The sequence below is a fragment of the Pseudochaenichthys georgianus genome, chromosome 5, assembly GCF_902827115.2.
Source record: "Pseudochaenichthys georgianus chromosome 5, fPseGeo1.2, whole genome shotgun sequence".
Lineage (NCBI taxonomy): Eukaryota > Metazoa > Chordata > Actinopteri > Perciformes > Channichthyidae > Pseudochaenichthys > Pseudochaenichthys georgianus.
The window spans coordinates 27,951,043-27,967,873 of record NC_047507.1 but is presented as its reverse complement, the minus strand read 5'-3'; the positions used below and the strand labels follow the sequence as shown (position 1 = coordinate 27,967,873).

Here is a 16,831-nt window from a genome sequence, read left to right as displayed (position 1 = left end):
GCCCATCCCCACCCCCACCCCACCCCTCCCCTGCCCAATTACAAGACTGTGTGTTTGATTTTAATCCAAGGCGACCAGGCTACTTTCTACAGAAACGTCCACCGCTGACCTCAGTTGCCTTGCAGTCCCTCTGCCCACTCATACCCACCAATTAAGCCTCTTTCTAGATCACACACACACACACACACACACACACACACACACACACACACACACACACACACACACACACACACACACACACACACACACACACACACACACACACACACACACACACACACACACACACACACACACACACACACACACACACACACACACACACACACACACACACACACACACACACACACACACACACACACACACACACACACACACACACACACAGTTGCTTTTCATTATGGTTCCATCGCCTGGTACCGGCCGCTCACAGTGATGCTAGATTGGGAGGAAATGGAGAGACTCATCAAGGACTTCTGTCTCTTCAATTACGAGCCGAAGTAGAGCGAGGCTGCGTCACCGGTGCGGGCGTCTTGATTTACTCGAGCTGCCGTGTGCAGATTCACACACACCGTGATGGAGCTGTAGCAAATCATTCCATTTTGATAGGACATGTTCAGGAGATGCTCAGAATCCCAAGGACCATTAAAGGTAAATTGCTTCTGCAAATAAAGTATCAAATAATGAGTTTATGAAGCTTAAATGTATATAATGTATTCAAAAAAAGCTGTGGTTTACTGTGTCACTTTAATCTATAATCTACTGGTTTTGTTCTGCCTTTTGATGATCAATAAAGCAAATTGAAACATGTTACTTATATTAGGTACAGTTGGTTTTAGGTATGTCCCAGTACATTTGAAGTAAGAGCTTTTGCAATGTGATGTACTTCTTTGGTAAAATCTAATATTTGAGCACTGTACATTTACAAACAGGAATTTAAATAATATCCTCACATTTGATTGGACCACTAAGAAGTGGGCTGGCTTTGAATATAGCACCATACAGAGTCATTTGGCAGAGTGATATGTCAATAACGGTTTGGATGGCATTATTATTGGCTAAAGTGTTTTGGTATTCCCTTACCTGTGTTTTACAGGAGGGCAAGATGATTGCCTTTTGATATCAAAAAGCTTGCAGTATTGTATTATTTTCTAACATAAGTAGTCAAATAGTTGCAAAATATGACTGGGGATCTTAACGGGGGGAGAAAAAAAAAAAATGTTTTTCATTAAATCTATAATAAGACATGCATTTCTACCTTTTAATGCATTGATGTGTGTCTGCATGCTTATGCTCTTACTCCCTTTTGTAATATTTTGGCTTTGTAATACAAGAGACCACAGAAGCCAACATTTCCATTAGATTGTCAGTAAAGTTGAGGAAGAGATGACGAAGGTTCCTGTGTTCGGCTTGGTTGAGCTCTTCTGGCATGATTCATCTCTTTCCTTCACTTGCACTGACCTCTGCTTCCTCTCCATGAAACCAGCCATCTATCTCTCTATGGGACCATCCATTAGAAGTCTTTTAACTCAGAAACCCTTTTGCAACTGTATGTTCCTCCCACTGGTTCTGTTGCTGTCAAGGGGTTTGTAGTGCTGTAATATTGTAATTCAATTGAGTGCATTTTATCTTTTATTCTAACATGCAATATAACCACATTTAAAGAGCCTGTGACACGGTTTTCCCCCATCATCCAAACCCATCAATTTGAGTACATATTGTCCCCTTAAACCGTTACTGAACTGATTTTGGATATTTGTACTTTGATAACCATTAATCTGCCCTTCAATGTTGACAATTCTCTGGATCTTCTCGCAGATTCTTCAAGTCCCGCCAAATGATGGGTGACGTCATTGCGGGCACAGCGCTCCAGCTGCACCGTCCAGGATCCCAGCATCTGCATGTAAACCTTTATATATATACAGTCGGATGTAAACGCACGATGGTGCACACAGCAGCAAGCTCAGACAGCGATGACAGGTTAATGTTGAACGTGTCTGAGAGCTCATATGAGGCTGAAGGATCGGTTTATGTTGTATCTGTTAGAAGTTTAGGAATGAGGTGCGTCAATATGGGCGATCATATGGCCATGTAGCCAGTGGTGGACTGGGACTAAAAATCATCCCGGGACTCTCGACCGGCCCACTTCGGTACCGCTAGTAAATTGTCAACGGGGGGAGCGGGGGATGTAAAATACAAATATAATGTATAATGTCTGTGTCTTTGACCTTAGCGCTGCTCGCCACCTGTGCCCTGTACTACGAAGCCAGTTCAACAGACCCTGGATATGTTTGAGTAGCAAACAAACTAACAACAAACTAACAAACGAGATCTCGCTAAGCGGTCCTACGACGCTGGTTATCAACTCGGTAAATCAAGCCAGGGTTTCTCTCTCCAGCTGAGAGCGCGTTCACGTCTAAGACACGAGTGGATCTGACTTTAATTACATTTGTCTCGAGTGTTTCGTCGACATAATGTGTTAAATAATACTTCTGCATCCAGTCTGTGACACTGTGAGTGTTGCACGGCCAGATGAGGCTGGAGAAGCTGACTCAGATAAGGAAATATATGATATATTATGATATTATATGATCGATGATCTGATTGATGATGTAATATGAATGATAAGTGCGACACGTCGGCGTCTTCTCTGCATACGGCAGTTTAAACTGTATTTCCTTTATCCTGTAATATGACTTGAGAGATTTAAACTCCGCACACTGAGTTCATCTCTTTTCTATAGACGCCGGAGGCGGGCAGCGTCAGGTAAAAGAAGTTATTTAGCCTTCTCAAACCTGAGCCTCACGCGCCGCCTATGGGGGATGTGCTAGTTACTTATCCGACCGGCCCACTTCGGTACCGGCCATCGGGATTCGTCCCGATGGCCGGTCCGCCACTGCACCCAGCCCACGTAAATTGTCAATGGGGGAGCCTCGCTGCGGGGAAACGGTGGACCTAGTATCCCGATCAGAGTGGGAATAATAATAATAATCCGTGCATTTTATCCATTAATTTCCCCAACATTGTGGTAAAAAACCACACGTTTAATCCATGTTGGTGTACTACAACTACAAAAAGCATCGGTTTGTTTTCTCATCAGTAAATGCAGACCGGCTCAAACAAACGATTTTTAATCATCATCCTCACTCATCATTTAATGTGTTCATATGTTCGCCGAATTGACATGAAAGCACTAATAAATGTAGTTTCATCCACTTGAGTTTATAACCAGAAAAATAATCGATTTGTTTTTATATCACATCCGACGGGAGGAAATTCAGCAGCTCTCACTCCCGATTTTTAATCCTAATGTAATCATCATCTTCACCACGATCATTTATGTTTATGTCGCCGAATTGACATGAAAGCACTGACGAATATGAATATACTGTAGTCAACTTCATTAAAACGTTATTAACGTGCCTAAACTCAGTAATTCACCATTTCTACGCATGACACAACACACTTTGTCCGTGTTTGGCTCTCGAAGCGTTCCCGCATTGACGTCACTTCCGGCTTCCCCCAAAACTTCAAAATGAGTGAAGGAATTTCCCCGCGATGTTCGAAATTATTGATATTTAACGAAACGGTATCGCTTTTTCTTTTTTAAACTGACGGTTCGAGATTACTAGTAGCCCAATATTTCATTGCACAACAGTTGTTGGGATGGTGTCACAGGCTCTTTAAGTTAAGTACTTTCATAAAGATATACATGCAAATTGTAAAAAAGAAAATCTCTACACACCTGAATGTGTGAAGGGTGTCAGTGATGCCATTTTGGAAAACAATGGGTAAACTGTGTGTATATATAGAAGAGAAAAGTAGCTTCTCTTTTAAAGGTAAGACAGAACAAAACGTGTTAATGAATAATCAAGCACGAAGCTGACAGTGTGATCAAGTTAAACACGAAATACGTAGACACCTCTGAAGTCAATGGCAGTGAAATGCTTAATACAAGTTTTTTAGACATGTTTTTCTCACAAGTAAAGTAACATTTGTATTGAATCAATTGAATGTGTGTGTGTGTGTGTGTGTGCATGGTCCTCCTGATTGCACATGCTTGTGTGCGAGCTTTTCATCAGAACAGTGTGTCAACAGCCCTTCACTGCTGAGTATACCTTCTTCTGCTTTTGAATTGACAAACCAATGCATGCACACCCAACCATTATATATGGACACCCACCACTGATGGTAACCATACTCTAATAAGAACTATTTACATCTTAAACGGCACTGTAACTTTTATCCATGTATTTTTTCTTTTAATGTTTATTTTATTATCTTTTCTTTTTAATGACTGATTTTAAATGCCATTTTCTTAATGTCTTTCGTTTTTTGTAAAGCACTTTGAATGGCCTTGTGTTGAAAGGTGCTATATACATAAACTTGCCTTGCCTAGAAGGCACCAATTCATCTGCCCCATTGTTACACCAGCTATTATATCTATGCTTTATTCATCCCTAACTTTAACTAAATTCAATTAGGTGAGATGTAATTACAATCTATATTTGGACTCCAGAAGACATGTGCAAGATGGTGGTTGGTACATCAATGAGTAATACCTCTGACTCAAAAGCAAGGGACTTGTTTAACATGGCATTTGGTTATTATTAGAGCAAAAAGGAATTAGAATAGCTACAAGCAGCTAATAAAAGCACAACTTTATTTTGTATTACTTAATTGGTCAACAGTATTTTTGCATATGTTGTATTGTGATGCACACTATAAATAGTGTATGTATATATATATATATATATATATTTTATACGGATATATTTTTTTTTCTTTATTGTCATTATTAATATTATATAACTTATTATGTTGGTGGTAAATAATTGTATTTTTTTAAAACAGTATTTCTGCACTTTATAACGTTTGTCTTTCTCAAAGCTTCGCCTGTACCCAATTAAGCTTGTTGACACGGTAATCACGTATTGAACCCGACCTAAACAGTGCCGTGCTGCAGGGGACGGCATGCCTATGTGTTTGTCTACTCATGTGGAGAGGATACACTTTAGCGCTAAGCTGCTGAAAATGCATGTTTTTGTGTGCCGCCAGAGAGCTACCTTCCCCGGGTAACAAGTGGCTGCGTTCTGTATTAGCCAGCAATCTCTCTCACTTACAGTGCATTTCTGCCCTCTCTCTCTCCATTCACAGAAGATAAGTCGCAGAGAGGGTAGACAGAGAATAATGACGTTGAGCATGCACAACAACTGCCTCCCTACAGTAGGAGAGGGCCCCGGGGAGTATTTTGCAGTATTACGTAGTCAGCCATAACTAAAACATCATTACAACCCTATTCACAGCCCAGACCAAGAGTAGGCTCTGGCTGCAGAGAGGGGATGAGTGGATGAGAGGATGAGAGGATGAGTGGATGAGAGGATGAAGGGATATTTCATTATTAATTCATCTGCTGGCTTTTTTTTTTTTATTAATCTGTGAAAGAGTTATTGGCTATTAAATGTCTAAAAACATTAAAAAATTTCCCACAGCCGAATGAGATGTACTCAAATTAATGTTGTCGTTAAAGTGCAATGACGTCTTTTTGACAATCAGCCCAGAACACAACGACATTCAGTTTAATATCATATACAACAAATACATGCCTAAATGACTTTAAGAGGATGAAACCTGAATGAAATCCAGTCATGAATACATAAGCAAGCAATGCAAAGATTCCAACGGTAAATACAGATTGAACACATGAAACGTCTTCTGTAATAAAACCCTGACTTTTTTATGGTTGGTATTTTTGGCAGAAATATAATGAATTGTCTTAATATTGTTTATTGTTCCAATGCTGTTTAGAGCTGTTATTTCTATAGCAGAATGGACATGTCCTCCATTTGCTGCTTCATTCAAAGTGAATACCTGGAGAAAGACAGGTCGTCTTTTTATTGTGAAGCGACCACAGGAAATGCCATGTATTTGTTACCAATGCTGACAACCAGCTTTCGTTGATAAAGTGATAAAAACATAAAAGTTTTGGCTTTTTTATGCATCTATTTGTTTGTGTCTGTCTTCAGGAGCGATGCAGATGGCAGGACGTGAACCTTGAACCCATCGACATAACTTACTGTGCTGGGCTCTCCGGTTTGAAAAGTACTCGCTCCCTGTGCAACAAGCCGCTCAAGGAGTGGTATAAAAAGCAGCCACCAAAGTTACTATTTATGGTATTTATGTTTTTATATAAGTTAGAACTACTTTTTTTTCCTAATGCATAGAATATGTTCATAATGTTTAATATATTCAATATTAAAGTTACCTATTTATATCAATGAAATGCATTTTCCAGAGAGGATATCTTAGATATTTTTAACGTTATTAAAGATGTTGATTCAACCTGAGTTTCCAAGCCTTTAGACCTGTATATTTTTTCTAGTGAATGTTTTTATTTGTAGTCTTTAATCATTAATATGTTCCAGTGCGTACTTGATTAAGATGCGTTATACAGAAGAAGCATGTTGAAAGGTATTAAAAAGGCTGTTTTAGGTGATAATACTTTTTAAATAATCCTGCAGATGTGTGGAGGGAATCGGCCAACAGCACTCAGCTGACCTGCTGAGCAATATCCAATTATGCACACGTTACAAAAACCACTCATTAAACTGGAGCGTTAAATTGAAGTGACACATTAATGAGCGACTGAATACATAAATGAAAACTGCAGACGGTAACAAACGTTTGGAGAAGTAGCATGAAATCCCTTTTGCTACTAACAAGAACCCGAGCAGCTCGTCTTAATGCGTAAACAATGAGGGCTCTGACTGCTGAAGTAAACACTGTTTACAGCTCATCACTGCATCAGCTTCACCCTTCCTTCAACTTGTGATTGCATCCCACTTCCTCCTCGCACCAGTGACACTCCAAAGAGAAAATCTGCACATAATACAAATATGGTGGGAGAGTAACTTATGAATATGTAAATCAGGCCTCGAGTCAACAGGCGTTCACTTCTTCCCTTACAACCTTTTTTAAATGTCCCTGACAATTATGCCTTTCATCTTTGCATGCCTATACAACACACACACACACACACACACACACACACACACACACACACACACACACACACACACACACACACACACACACACACACACACACACACACACACACACACACACACACACACACACACACACACACACACACACACACACACACACACACACACACACACACACACACACACACACACACACACACACACACACCCACCCACCCACCCTGTGCTGTCCTCTCCTGGGCTGTGACCCAGCCGGGTAATGAAGGCTATAAATCAGCACCTTGGACAGCGCAAGGCAAGCCTGAGCTTCTGGATGTGCATACATGCAACTGGAGTCAGGAGAGGGGAGAGGGGAGGGGGGAGAGAGCAGCTTTCAGCACCGGGGGACAGCGGACAGCGACAGCTTCTGACATTGCTACTGTAAAGAGGCGGAAAGCCCTCCCTATCTGGAGCCGCTGCTGCATAGTACTGATGACTAAACAGAGTTATTCAGGTTGTTGCACAGCTAGCTTAGCAAGGCCGTGATTCAGATGAAAGGGGGGTGTGTGTGTGTGTGTGTGTGTGTGTGTGTGTGTGTGTGTGAGAATGAGGTCCTATCCTGAGAGATGCCTCTACTGCAGAGTGACGAAAAGAGAAGGATAGAATTAGAGAGTGACACGGGGGGGAAAGAGAGATGTGCTGAATGGAGATGGTGGTGGTGGGCACTTATCCCCCTCTCTAAGGGTCCCACCCCAGCTGTGTGCACAGTACACACATAGGTAATATCCATGCCAGGAGCAGATAAAAAGGGACCGCCTGACAAATGAAAATCTGACATCGACACTTTGCAGGAGAGGTGGTGAGCTACAACCACACGCAAATTAAAGTGTACTCAACTGAACATGTGTGCCAACTTGGAAACTCCATTCTGCACACACACGGATGCGGACACACAATCAGATGGGAGATTCCACAGTGCTAAGAGGTAGAAGCACACACAAAGACAGCAACGCTCACGTAATCTCGTTAGCCTAACACTCCTGCGTGCGCCGGTATGTGGCTCGGTGTCACGCTCGGTAACCTGCCCTTGATGGTTTCGATTCGTCGCACTCATAAAACGGAGTCATGCTTCAAAACCTGTCGCCAACCTCTTGCAACCGCTATCCAAGCTCTTAGCGCACCATTGTAATCCCCCCCCACGAAAGAAAAGAGATGCCCGCATTAAGTTAAATATTCATGTTCCCAGTGCTGGTCTATTTTTATCATTAAGCCCTCACAGGTAGGAGAAGCAGCATAGTGATGTCCTCTCATCCACAACCTGTCTCTCCAGTGCATCCTGGGAGTCCCGGCGACAACGAGGAGATCTGTACCTCAATGCAAAATGGGACACATCAAAGAGGGAATGGAGAGAGCCACATGGAAGAAAAGAGGGCAGTGAAGGAGAGAAAGCCGGGGCCTTGAGAGATAGACAAGTGGGCAGAGCTTCAACAATCCTCAACATATAGCAGAGAGGAACTGGGGATTCCATGACTTAACACGTTTCTAAATGTGCAGCGCTGTTCCCGTCACAACGTTACATTTCCGTCGGGGCCTGAGAAGGTTTGCGCTTTCAGACGGGGAGAGCGCTCCCAGCCGAGCGCCGCACAGCCCAGCAACCCACAGGTTTCCTATGGGAGCCTGCAGGGACCCCGGCCCGGGCTCAGCCGTGGGGATTGGTCGGAGGGATGATTTTGACAGCTGGGGGCGATGGGATTAGCAGCAGTGGGGGCTTGGTATCTGTAGTCGTGTGTGTGTGTGTGTGTGTGTGTGTGTGTGTGTGTGTGTGTGTGTGTGTGTGTGTGTGTGTGTGTGAGAGCGTGCACATGCCCATACCGCCTGTCCACATATAACCATATGCGATGGGAGCATTTAAGTTTGCGTTGTAGAATGAACCAACTATTTGACGTGTCTGCACCGTACATCATTGCTGTCTGCAGGTCTGCATGTTGACGTGTGTTATGTTGGTGTGTGTGTGTGTTTTAATGCAAGTTGGTGCATGTGCTGGAAAAGGCTGTGGTGCCCTTACACTATCCATTCATCGTATGGAGTAAGCCCATTACTATTCCTGTCACAACAGCCTTGCAGTAAGAGCAGCAGCAGAGGAGGCAAACCGACCACCGTACTGTGCTGTAACACACACACACACACACACACACACACACACACACACACACACACACACACACACACACACACACACACACACACACACACACACACACACACACACACACACACACACACACACACACACACACACACACACACACACACACACACACACACACACACACACACCCTTTCCCAATGACTGCTCACTCCCATCAACCTAAATTGTGTGTGCTTTACGAAGCATTTCCTGCGCTGCATTCACTGCCTCTCTGTTTGCGTGGGAGGACATACCGTGTGTGTCTTGCGTTGCCATTTCAATGTTCCCGTGTGTGCATGTGTGCCCGTGTGTGTGACACATCCCATCACTCACCCTGGCTTTGGGCTCCTCCGTCCCCCTCCTCGGTGTCGGTCAAGTTGTTAAGCATCCCGGCTGCTCTACAGTTCTCTTGGTGTGCTGCTGCTGCTGCGGAGCGGTGTCCCCGATGGAGCTCTCGGCGGCTCTCCCTGCTCTCCACCCACTGTGATCAGCCGCAGAAATAGCGGGGAAGCAGAGTAGAAAAGATGCCAGCCGGATCCTCCTCGCTCCTCTTCGCTCCTCGCTGCCCGTAGGATGCACGCAGAGAGGCAGCAGAAGAGAGAAGGATGTTTCTTCCCTCTGTAGATCCTCCTCTTGACGTCTCTTCTCCGCTGGCTTGTAAGCGTGACTCTCTCTCTCTCTCTCTCTCTCTCTGTTGCTCTCTCGTCCTCTGTTTCTCTCTGTTTCTGGAGGAGGAGGAGGAGGAGGAGGAGGAGGAGGAGGAGGAGGAGGAAAGCTGCAGGAGTTTGGTGGATGATGGAACGCCTCAGAGCAGCACTCTCTCCCTCCTTCCTTCGCTGTCTCTTTTTCTTTTGGTCGCCTTTCTCACACCTGATCTCTCCCACTCACAGACACCAAAAGCACTCTCCCCTGCTCAGATGATGTTGCTTAGTCACTGTAGCTGCCAAAGTCATTGCATATTCAAACAGTAGTGTGACTTCTTCTACAGCTTTCTCTCCCCCTCCCTCCCTCTTCTCATGGCAGCTGACAGACAGAGAGGTGATTGGGGAAGTGGAATAGATGCTGTTAGAGAGAGAGCCGCTCTGATGTGTTCTGCTCACAGAGGTAGATTATGCAGCGGCTTTTTCTCCCGTCAGCTTTGCAATAAGCTGCCGCGCGCGCTCCCTACTTTAATGTCAGATGCAAATAGAGACTCGGTATCCTTCAAGGGACGAACAAGCCCGATCAACATCATCTGTATGCAGTTATGATAAACATGGAGAGCCATCAGATGCACACACATGGAGGGACACACTGTATAGGCGATATACAGTTGGGTTGCACAGATGCACACACACCTGCCCATCTGCTCCAACATGGCTCTGCATCTCCATTGCCAATGCGTAATCCCCTCTTTAGCGCAGAGACGTTTTGTCCCAGCTGAAATGCTGGATGGCGTCGGCACAGCATCGAAGCCTCCCTGTCAATTAGGCCGGTCTCATTTTGATGCATGCAGATTCATTTTGATCGGGTACATTGTGTACCGTGTGCAAAAGAAATGTGTGTAGGGAAGACACTGTGCATGTGTCTGTGTGTGTCTATGTGTGTCCCAGCGGTTGCGATCCCACACCAGAGATATGAAAGCAATTAATCTTGCTTTTCGTCATGGTAGCGCTGATGCACAGAATAGATTTCAACAAAAAGGGAAGGAGGAAGATATAACTGCTGAATGAATGCATTACCGAGGTCTCAAACAAAAGCTCTACAAACAAGCAATACCTTGAAGCTTGACAATGACTTTTCTACTGAGCTGTGTGTACGCATACATGTCTCTCCTTTTGTTCATTAGTACTCACACCAGTGAATACTTTGTAACAACAACACACACATCCACAAGGAAAGAGCCTTTGCATTTACCTGCAGTGGAAACATTACGTTCAGTCGTGTCCTGAACATCCTGCTCATCATTGCTTTATGGACATTATACTATGTGTCACGTAAGCAATCGATTGGTTAAATGTGACTTACATGAAATCATGCTGGTTATTTCTACTGGTTACACAGGAGGGTGCAGATCTGTCATGTTTATGAACAAATGTGAAGTAAGCAGGGGTGCTACACAAGGGATGTGGGTAGTACACTCAGATTTCTACACTTGTAAATGCAGAACTGATCAATAGCACATGTCCTGCAGCCGTGCAGCAATCACTGGCGGCTAGTAATCAACCTCACCATGATTAGACCATACCAAGCAGACAGAGTGCATACAAAAGGACAGCAACCCAGTTTAATGTTTAACACTTCTGGCAATCGCTTCTCACATTGTGTCTATTTTTGGTTGAGTTTTTCATATAAAAAAGGTGCATCTTATGATGGGCATCACAACATAGCTGAGTCTATATTCTTTGGTAGGTTGCATTGTTGCAGGCTATTTATAAAAGTATTTTTTTTAAATGTGTGGAATACCTTGGCAACATCATCTTCTCTTCAGATGAAATGTCACCTGAACTCCAACTAACATTTGAAATGGTATCATGGTTGGATAACGTGTCAAACGTTGTCTGGAAACTATGTATTTACATTAATGACGGTGTTTACCATTGACCTTATGCATCTTGAATTTAAGTGGATGTATCTAAAACCTTTTAATATTTATTTATTTTATAAATAATAATTCCTTACATTTATTATAGCGCTTTTCCAGTGCTGAAAGTGCTTTACAGATACACATTACACATTACACTGTGGACAATACCCACAGGAGCAAGTTGAGGTGAAGTGTCTTGCCCAAGGACACAAGAGGGGACTGTGTTTTCATAAGCTGTCAAGTGTACATATTACTAGTAACAGTTCCTGTACAATTTACAGTGCCACTCAATTGTGTTAAACATGATGAAGACCACTGCGGGGGGGCTGTGGCTCAGCAGGTAGCATGGTGGTCCACACATCATATGGTCGCTGGTGCGTGAATGATTGACTGCCGACTTGTGTTGTTAGAGGCTTTGGGTGGTCGCGCAGACTCAAGAATGGCTGCACACCATGCACCCCATTTACCATTGGATCGTCACTTAGCAATGAATCAACCTAAAGTTCATCTACGCCAGCATCCACCTGTGGACTCACATGTTCCTCAGAGAGATGTGCAGTTATCATGTCGACCAGTCTCACTCTCTGCGCAGATTGAAGTGAACATGTGGGAACAACTGTAATACATTCAGTGAACTTACACAATCAAAGCAGCTGCTGTCGCGAACACACTGCCAGAAAGCAACATTATGTTGGTTAGGTCCGCAAAGAGCCAACTGTTATTTCAGTACATTGTTGTTTTACATTTTTGAGCGATTTAATATCTTGTTTGAGAACACTGACCTAGAAGAAGAAGAAGAAGAAGAAGAAGAAGAAGAAGAAGAAGAAGAAGAAGAAGAAGAAGAAGAAGAAGAAGAAGAAGAAGAAGAATAGAGAAGAATAAGCAGAGAAGAAGACTCTAGCAGAAGAGAAGAAGAAGAAGAAGAAGAAGAACATCCTCCTCCAAGCCTCCCTCCTCCTCAAAGCATCCTGCCTCCTCCAGCCTCCTCCGAAACTCCTCCCCCCCCTCACCCTCCTGAAGAAGAAGACATCAAAGAAGAAGAAGAAGAAGAAGAAGAAGGTTATAAAGCACCTATAGAACAGGTAGGTGAGAACATGTCCGGCAAGGTGATGGCAAAGTCATTACTATTCACAGAAACACCTAATACAAGACACACATTGTAGCATCTTCAAGATGTCCTAACCCAACATGAGTTGATCTGGGTGACGAGAATATATTGTTCTTTGATGCAGTGACGGGGGGAATGTACAAAGGAAGGTGGCAGGCAGGCACTGAGTGCACTGGAGCAGAGGGACCTGCTGGCACAGCAGCTGTTTTCCAATAGAGACGCAAACAGAAGGCTTCCTTTTCAAAAGCTAAGAACATTTATTGATGAGACTAGATGGAGTTATAAATCAGAACACTTAGAAAAGTTGATGTCTGAATACATTTCCGTAAAAGAAAATGGAGGAAGAAGTAGTTTCAAGGTACAGATTTCAAATGTTGTTTTCTATTTACAAACAAAAGTAGATGTGAATTGAACGTAGCTATCTAAGGAGCGCTTCAAATTAAATGTATCTTTATTTCCCAAAATGGGAAATGCCTTGGGTTAAAGGTTAAAACGGATCTCTTATGCTGTACAGTGTTTGACAATCACTATAGACGAGCGGATCTGCCTGAACAACAGCATTTTAAGACGACCCAGGTGCCTATGGCCATGCCGACATGCTGGTCTGTTGGAGTTTTAAGAGCGAGGCAAAGTAGAAACAAAACAGGATGTCAGGCGATTTTGAAAACACATGCTACAGTAGTGTCAACCGCCCACACCTTGACAAACGGTGTTAGTCCTGTCTCTTTTCAAACGTGAACAGCTGCTTCATGTCACGGTGCCAGATGATATTGTCAACTAGATGGAGAAGGCATAATCAAAAATCTGGAAAACACTTCTTCAAGAGTTGTACATTTCCCTCAAAAAATGTATTGCAAAGGATTCTGGGACAAATTCAAATACTACAATTAATTTACATTTTTATTTTCCTTAAGCAATCTCAATTCAAAATACCAGAACGTGTAATCAATGCAATTCAAATGTTCTGTGGGCAATATTCTGTGCATGTACTGCTGACTCGCAGGCATCTGAAAGCGTTCTGATTTCTAAAGCAGCATGTCTTGCTGACAACTTAACAGAGTCTTGTCTACAAAACAGGGCCCTCTTATTGGATTAGCTCAAACCCTGACACTGCCACAAGCAAGTTTTGGGCTACAGTATGGGAGGTAGAGGCAGAGGGAACTGCACTGATAGTAAATGGCTGCAATATGACAACTATAGTATAATTAAGATATGTCTCGAGTGTCTATAAGTGCGAGAGAGCGCACTTGAGCCTAGGGGCGTTGAGGTCAAAAGCCAGAGTCAGTGAAAAAAAGAAAAGATAGACTGACAGAAGTTAAGTTTTGACAAATAGGAGCATTTTAGGACTAAATGTCACGTTTCCTGAAGTTGTGCTTGTTATCTGTGTCTGATGACATGCGTGTGAACCGGCAATCACGTGTGAACATACTTGTGTGTGCAATTTCATTTGTTTGTCATGATCTCCATGGTGCAGTACTCCTGCCAATAAATTATCTTTCAGAGAGCCATTTTTTAAACAGGCTTTTAAAGGCTTTTTAAACAGAAAGGAAACATTTACTTTTTAAAAATGCATGGCTCATTTAAATGTCATGAACTCAGAGATGGGGTCCAAAAAGGGGCAGCAAAGGGACCATCTTGGGTGAATAATGTTTTACTAAATGGAGCCATGCTGAGGTCATATTGACCTGCTCTACTCTGCTCAGGAGCCTACTAATGAAGTAGAGAAACTCAGACAAAAATACTTTTAATGATGACAGGCCATGGTCAAAAGAAATTCAATTATGTTTCTGAGTCGCGCTCGCAGACCTCTAGTGACCTTGTGTCATCGAAAAGGAGCAAGGGTGGAGAGGAGGTGAGAGGGGGGGGGGGGGTGGAGGCGGGTGATGGCCTTCAGTGGATACAGTAAATGGATGTGAGCTGATTCATACAAAAAAGAGAAGAGGAAAGAGCTCACGTACCAATTTGGGCAAAAACACAGTTTTCTAACTGACTAAGTCAAGCATTGAGATGCATTTGGTGTGCTATGCTGCAGAAAACAATGCATCTGAGATAATCCTTAACAACAGAAGACCGTATTTATTCAATTACTAACACCATATCAGAGGGTACATCACACAGTGAGGCTGAATAAACAGTAGAAACTGCTTATGGATTCTGGTTCTTATCACAATTATGGGTAACACTTTATATTAAGGTACACAAATTAACCATCAACTAGTTGTTAATTAACATGCATATTAGCAGTATATTGGCTCTTTATTAGTCATTACAGTATAACACACTTATTAATGCCTTATTCTACATGACCATGTTCTACAAGTAATAAGCCATTCGTTGAGAGTTTTTCCTCAACAACCCTCTAATTAGTGCTTATTTATTGCAAGTAAGGAAGTTGTTGTAAATTAGTTTTGGTCTTAATATGCGCTGCTCAATATGGGCCAAATAAGGCAGTAGAACCACAATAATAGTAATTCTCCCTTAATAACACTTAACAAATATGATCTATTCTTATGTAACAAGACATGAAACTGTGTTAATTGTGTCTAAATAAGTCAAAATGAAAAGTAGGTATATCTAAGAATATACGGGTATTGACAGTTATTGACCTGTAAGTTTAATATTTGCACATTTATATTTTTGTAAAATGTGTACTGAAGGTTAGACAGGAAACCAGGTACAGGAAGTAGGAGAAAGTGAACTGAATAGCATGGCAGTCGACATCCATGAGTAGACTGCTACTAATTTTCCCTATGCAACCTGAAGAGTAAAAGGGTCAAGTCCGTCAGAAAGCAATGACTGTAAGTGTAAGCCTTACATTTACACAGTAAGGATTAGTAACTTTACTACACAATGAGAAAATGCGTTAGCATTCGCGCTAGTGTTAGCATACATGCTAGTGTTAGCCATACTACAGGGTTGCCAACTTTGGGTACCTGGCTGGAGTGAGATTTTGATATCATGGGTTTAATTACACATATGCGTAAGAAATGACTGCTATCGTGTCAGCAGCGGCACCTTAGCATATATATAGGATATATATACAATATATACAAATACACAATATTGGACACAGACTATAAAGGGCACAAAGTTTCATTCACTAATGAAAGTCAAACACATGTTTGTTTCCACTATTTTATTGTGTGCCTGATAAGCAATTAATTGACTTATATAAATAAAAATGTACTCGATAAATTGCCATTTACATGAGGATGTGACTAGCAGTTTGAAATGATGTACTTGAATTATTATTATTATATATTATCATTATGTCAGGGGTCTAAAATGGTCATACAACGTTGCCGACAATATTATCGTTTATCGCAATAATTTCCGGGAAAATGTATCCAACAAAATTAATTATCGTGAGAGTCCTATACATGACACACACACACACACACACACACACACACACACACACACACACACACACACACACACACACACACACACACACACACACACACACACACACACACACACACACACACACACACACACACACACACACACACACACACACACACACACACACACACAAACAAATCTACAGACTTACTCCAAACTGCCAAACATATTAATTAACACACTATGTTGGCCTAGTAGAACAATAAGCAGCAGACTTTTACTTTTTTATCATTTCTACTGGATCTTAGATCTGCGCTTGCGCAATACATCGGCAGTTGTGAGAGAGTATTTTTGTTGGGTAATCTATGGAAGGGCTAACCCTTGACAGTGAAACGCCACACGTGAGGTTTAGATTATTTCCCTGTCTCAATCCAAATTGAACTGTATGAAATAAAAAGGCACATTTGTCTTGTAGTAAATAAAAAGAGCGACCTGGAGCCAATCCTGCAATTTCTCCACAGGTGAAAGAGTTGACATACTGAAAGCCCAATCCCTGCAGGGGGGTCTGTGGGGATTCTCCCCCACGTGATTTTTTGAAATACTAACATAACATACACATTCTGGTAC

General features: G+C 42.5%; 1 protein-coding gene across 3 annotated transcripts in view; it reads right to left on the bottom strand.

The window, feature by feature from the left end:
- The window catches only part of LOC117447078 (solute carrier family 12 member 5-like), a 191,656-nt gene that overhangs the window by 88,728 nt on the left and 86,097 nt on the right, over positions 1 to 16,831 (bottom strand). Inside the window, exon 1 of one of the 3 annotated variants that reach the window (XM_034083675.2) lies at positions 9,516 to 9,927. The exons of the other annotated variants lie outside the window; for them this stretch is intronic. Within the exon in view, the coding sequence (XP_033939566.1) occupies positions 9,516 to 9,570 (55 nt within the window). The 5' untranslated portion in view covers positions 9,571 to 9,927. Of the gene's footprint in view, positions 1 to 9,515; positions 9,928 to 16,831 lie in introns of those variants that run through there. 3 annotated transcript variants of the gene reach the window in all.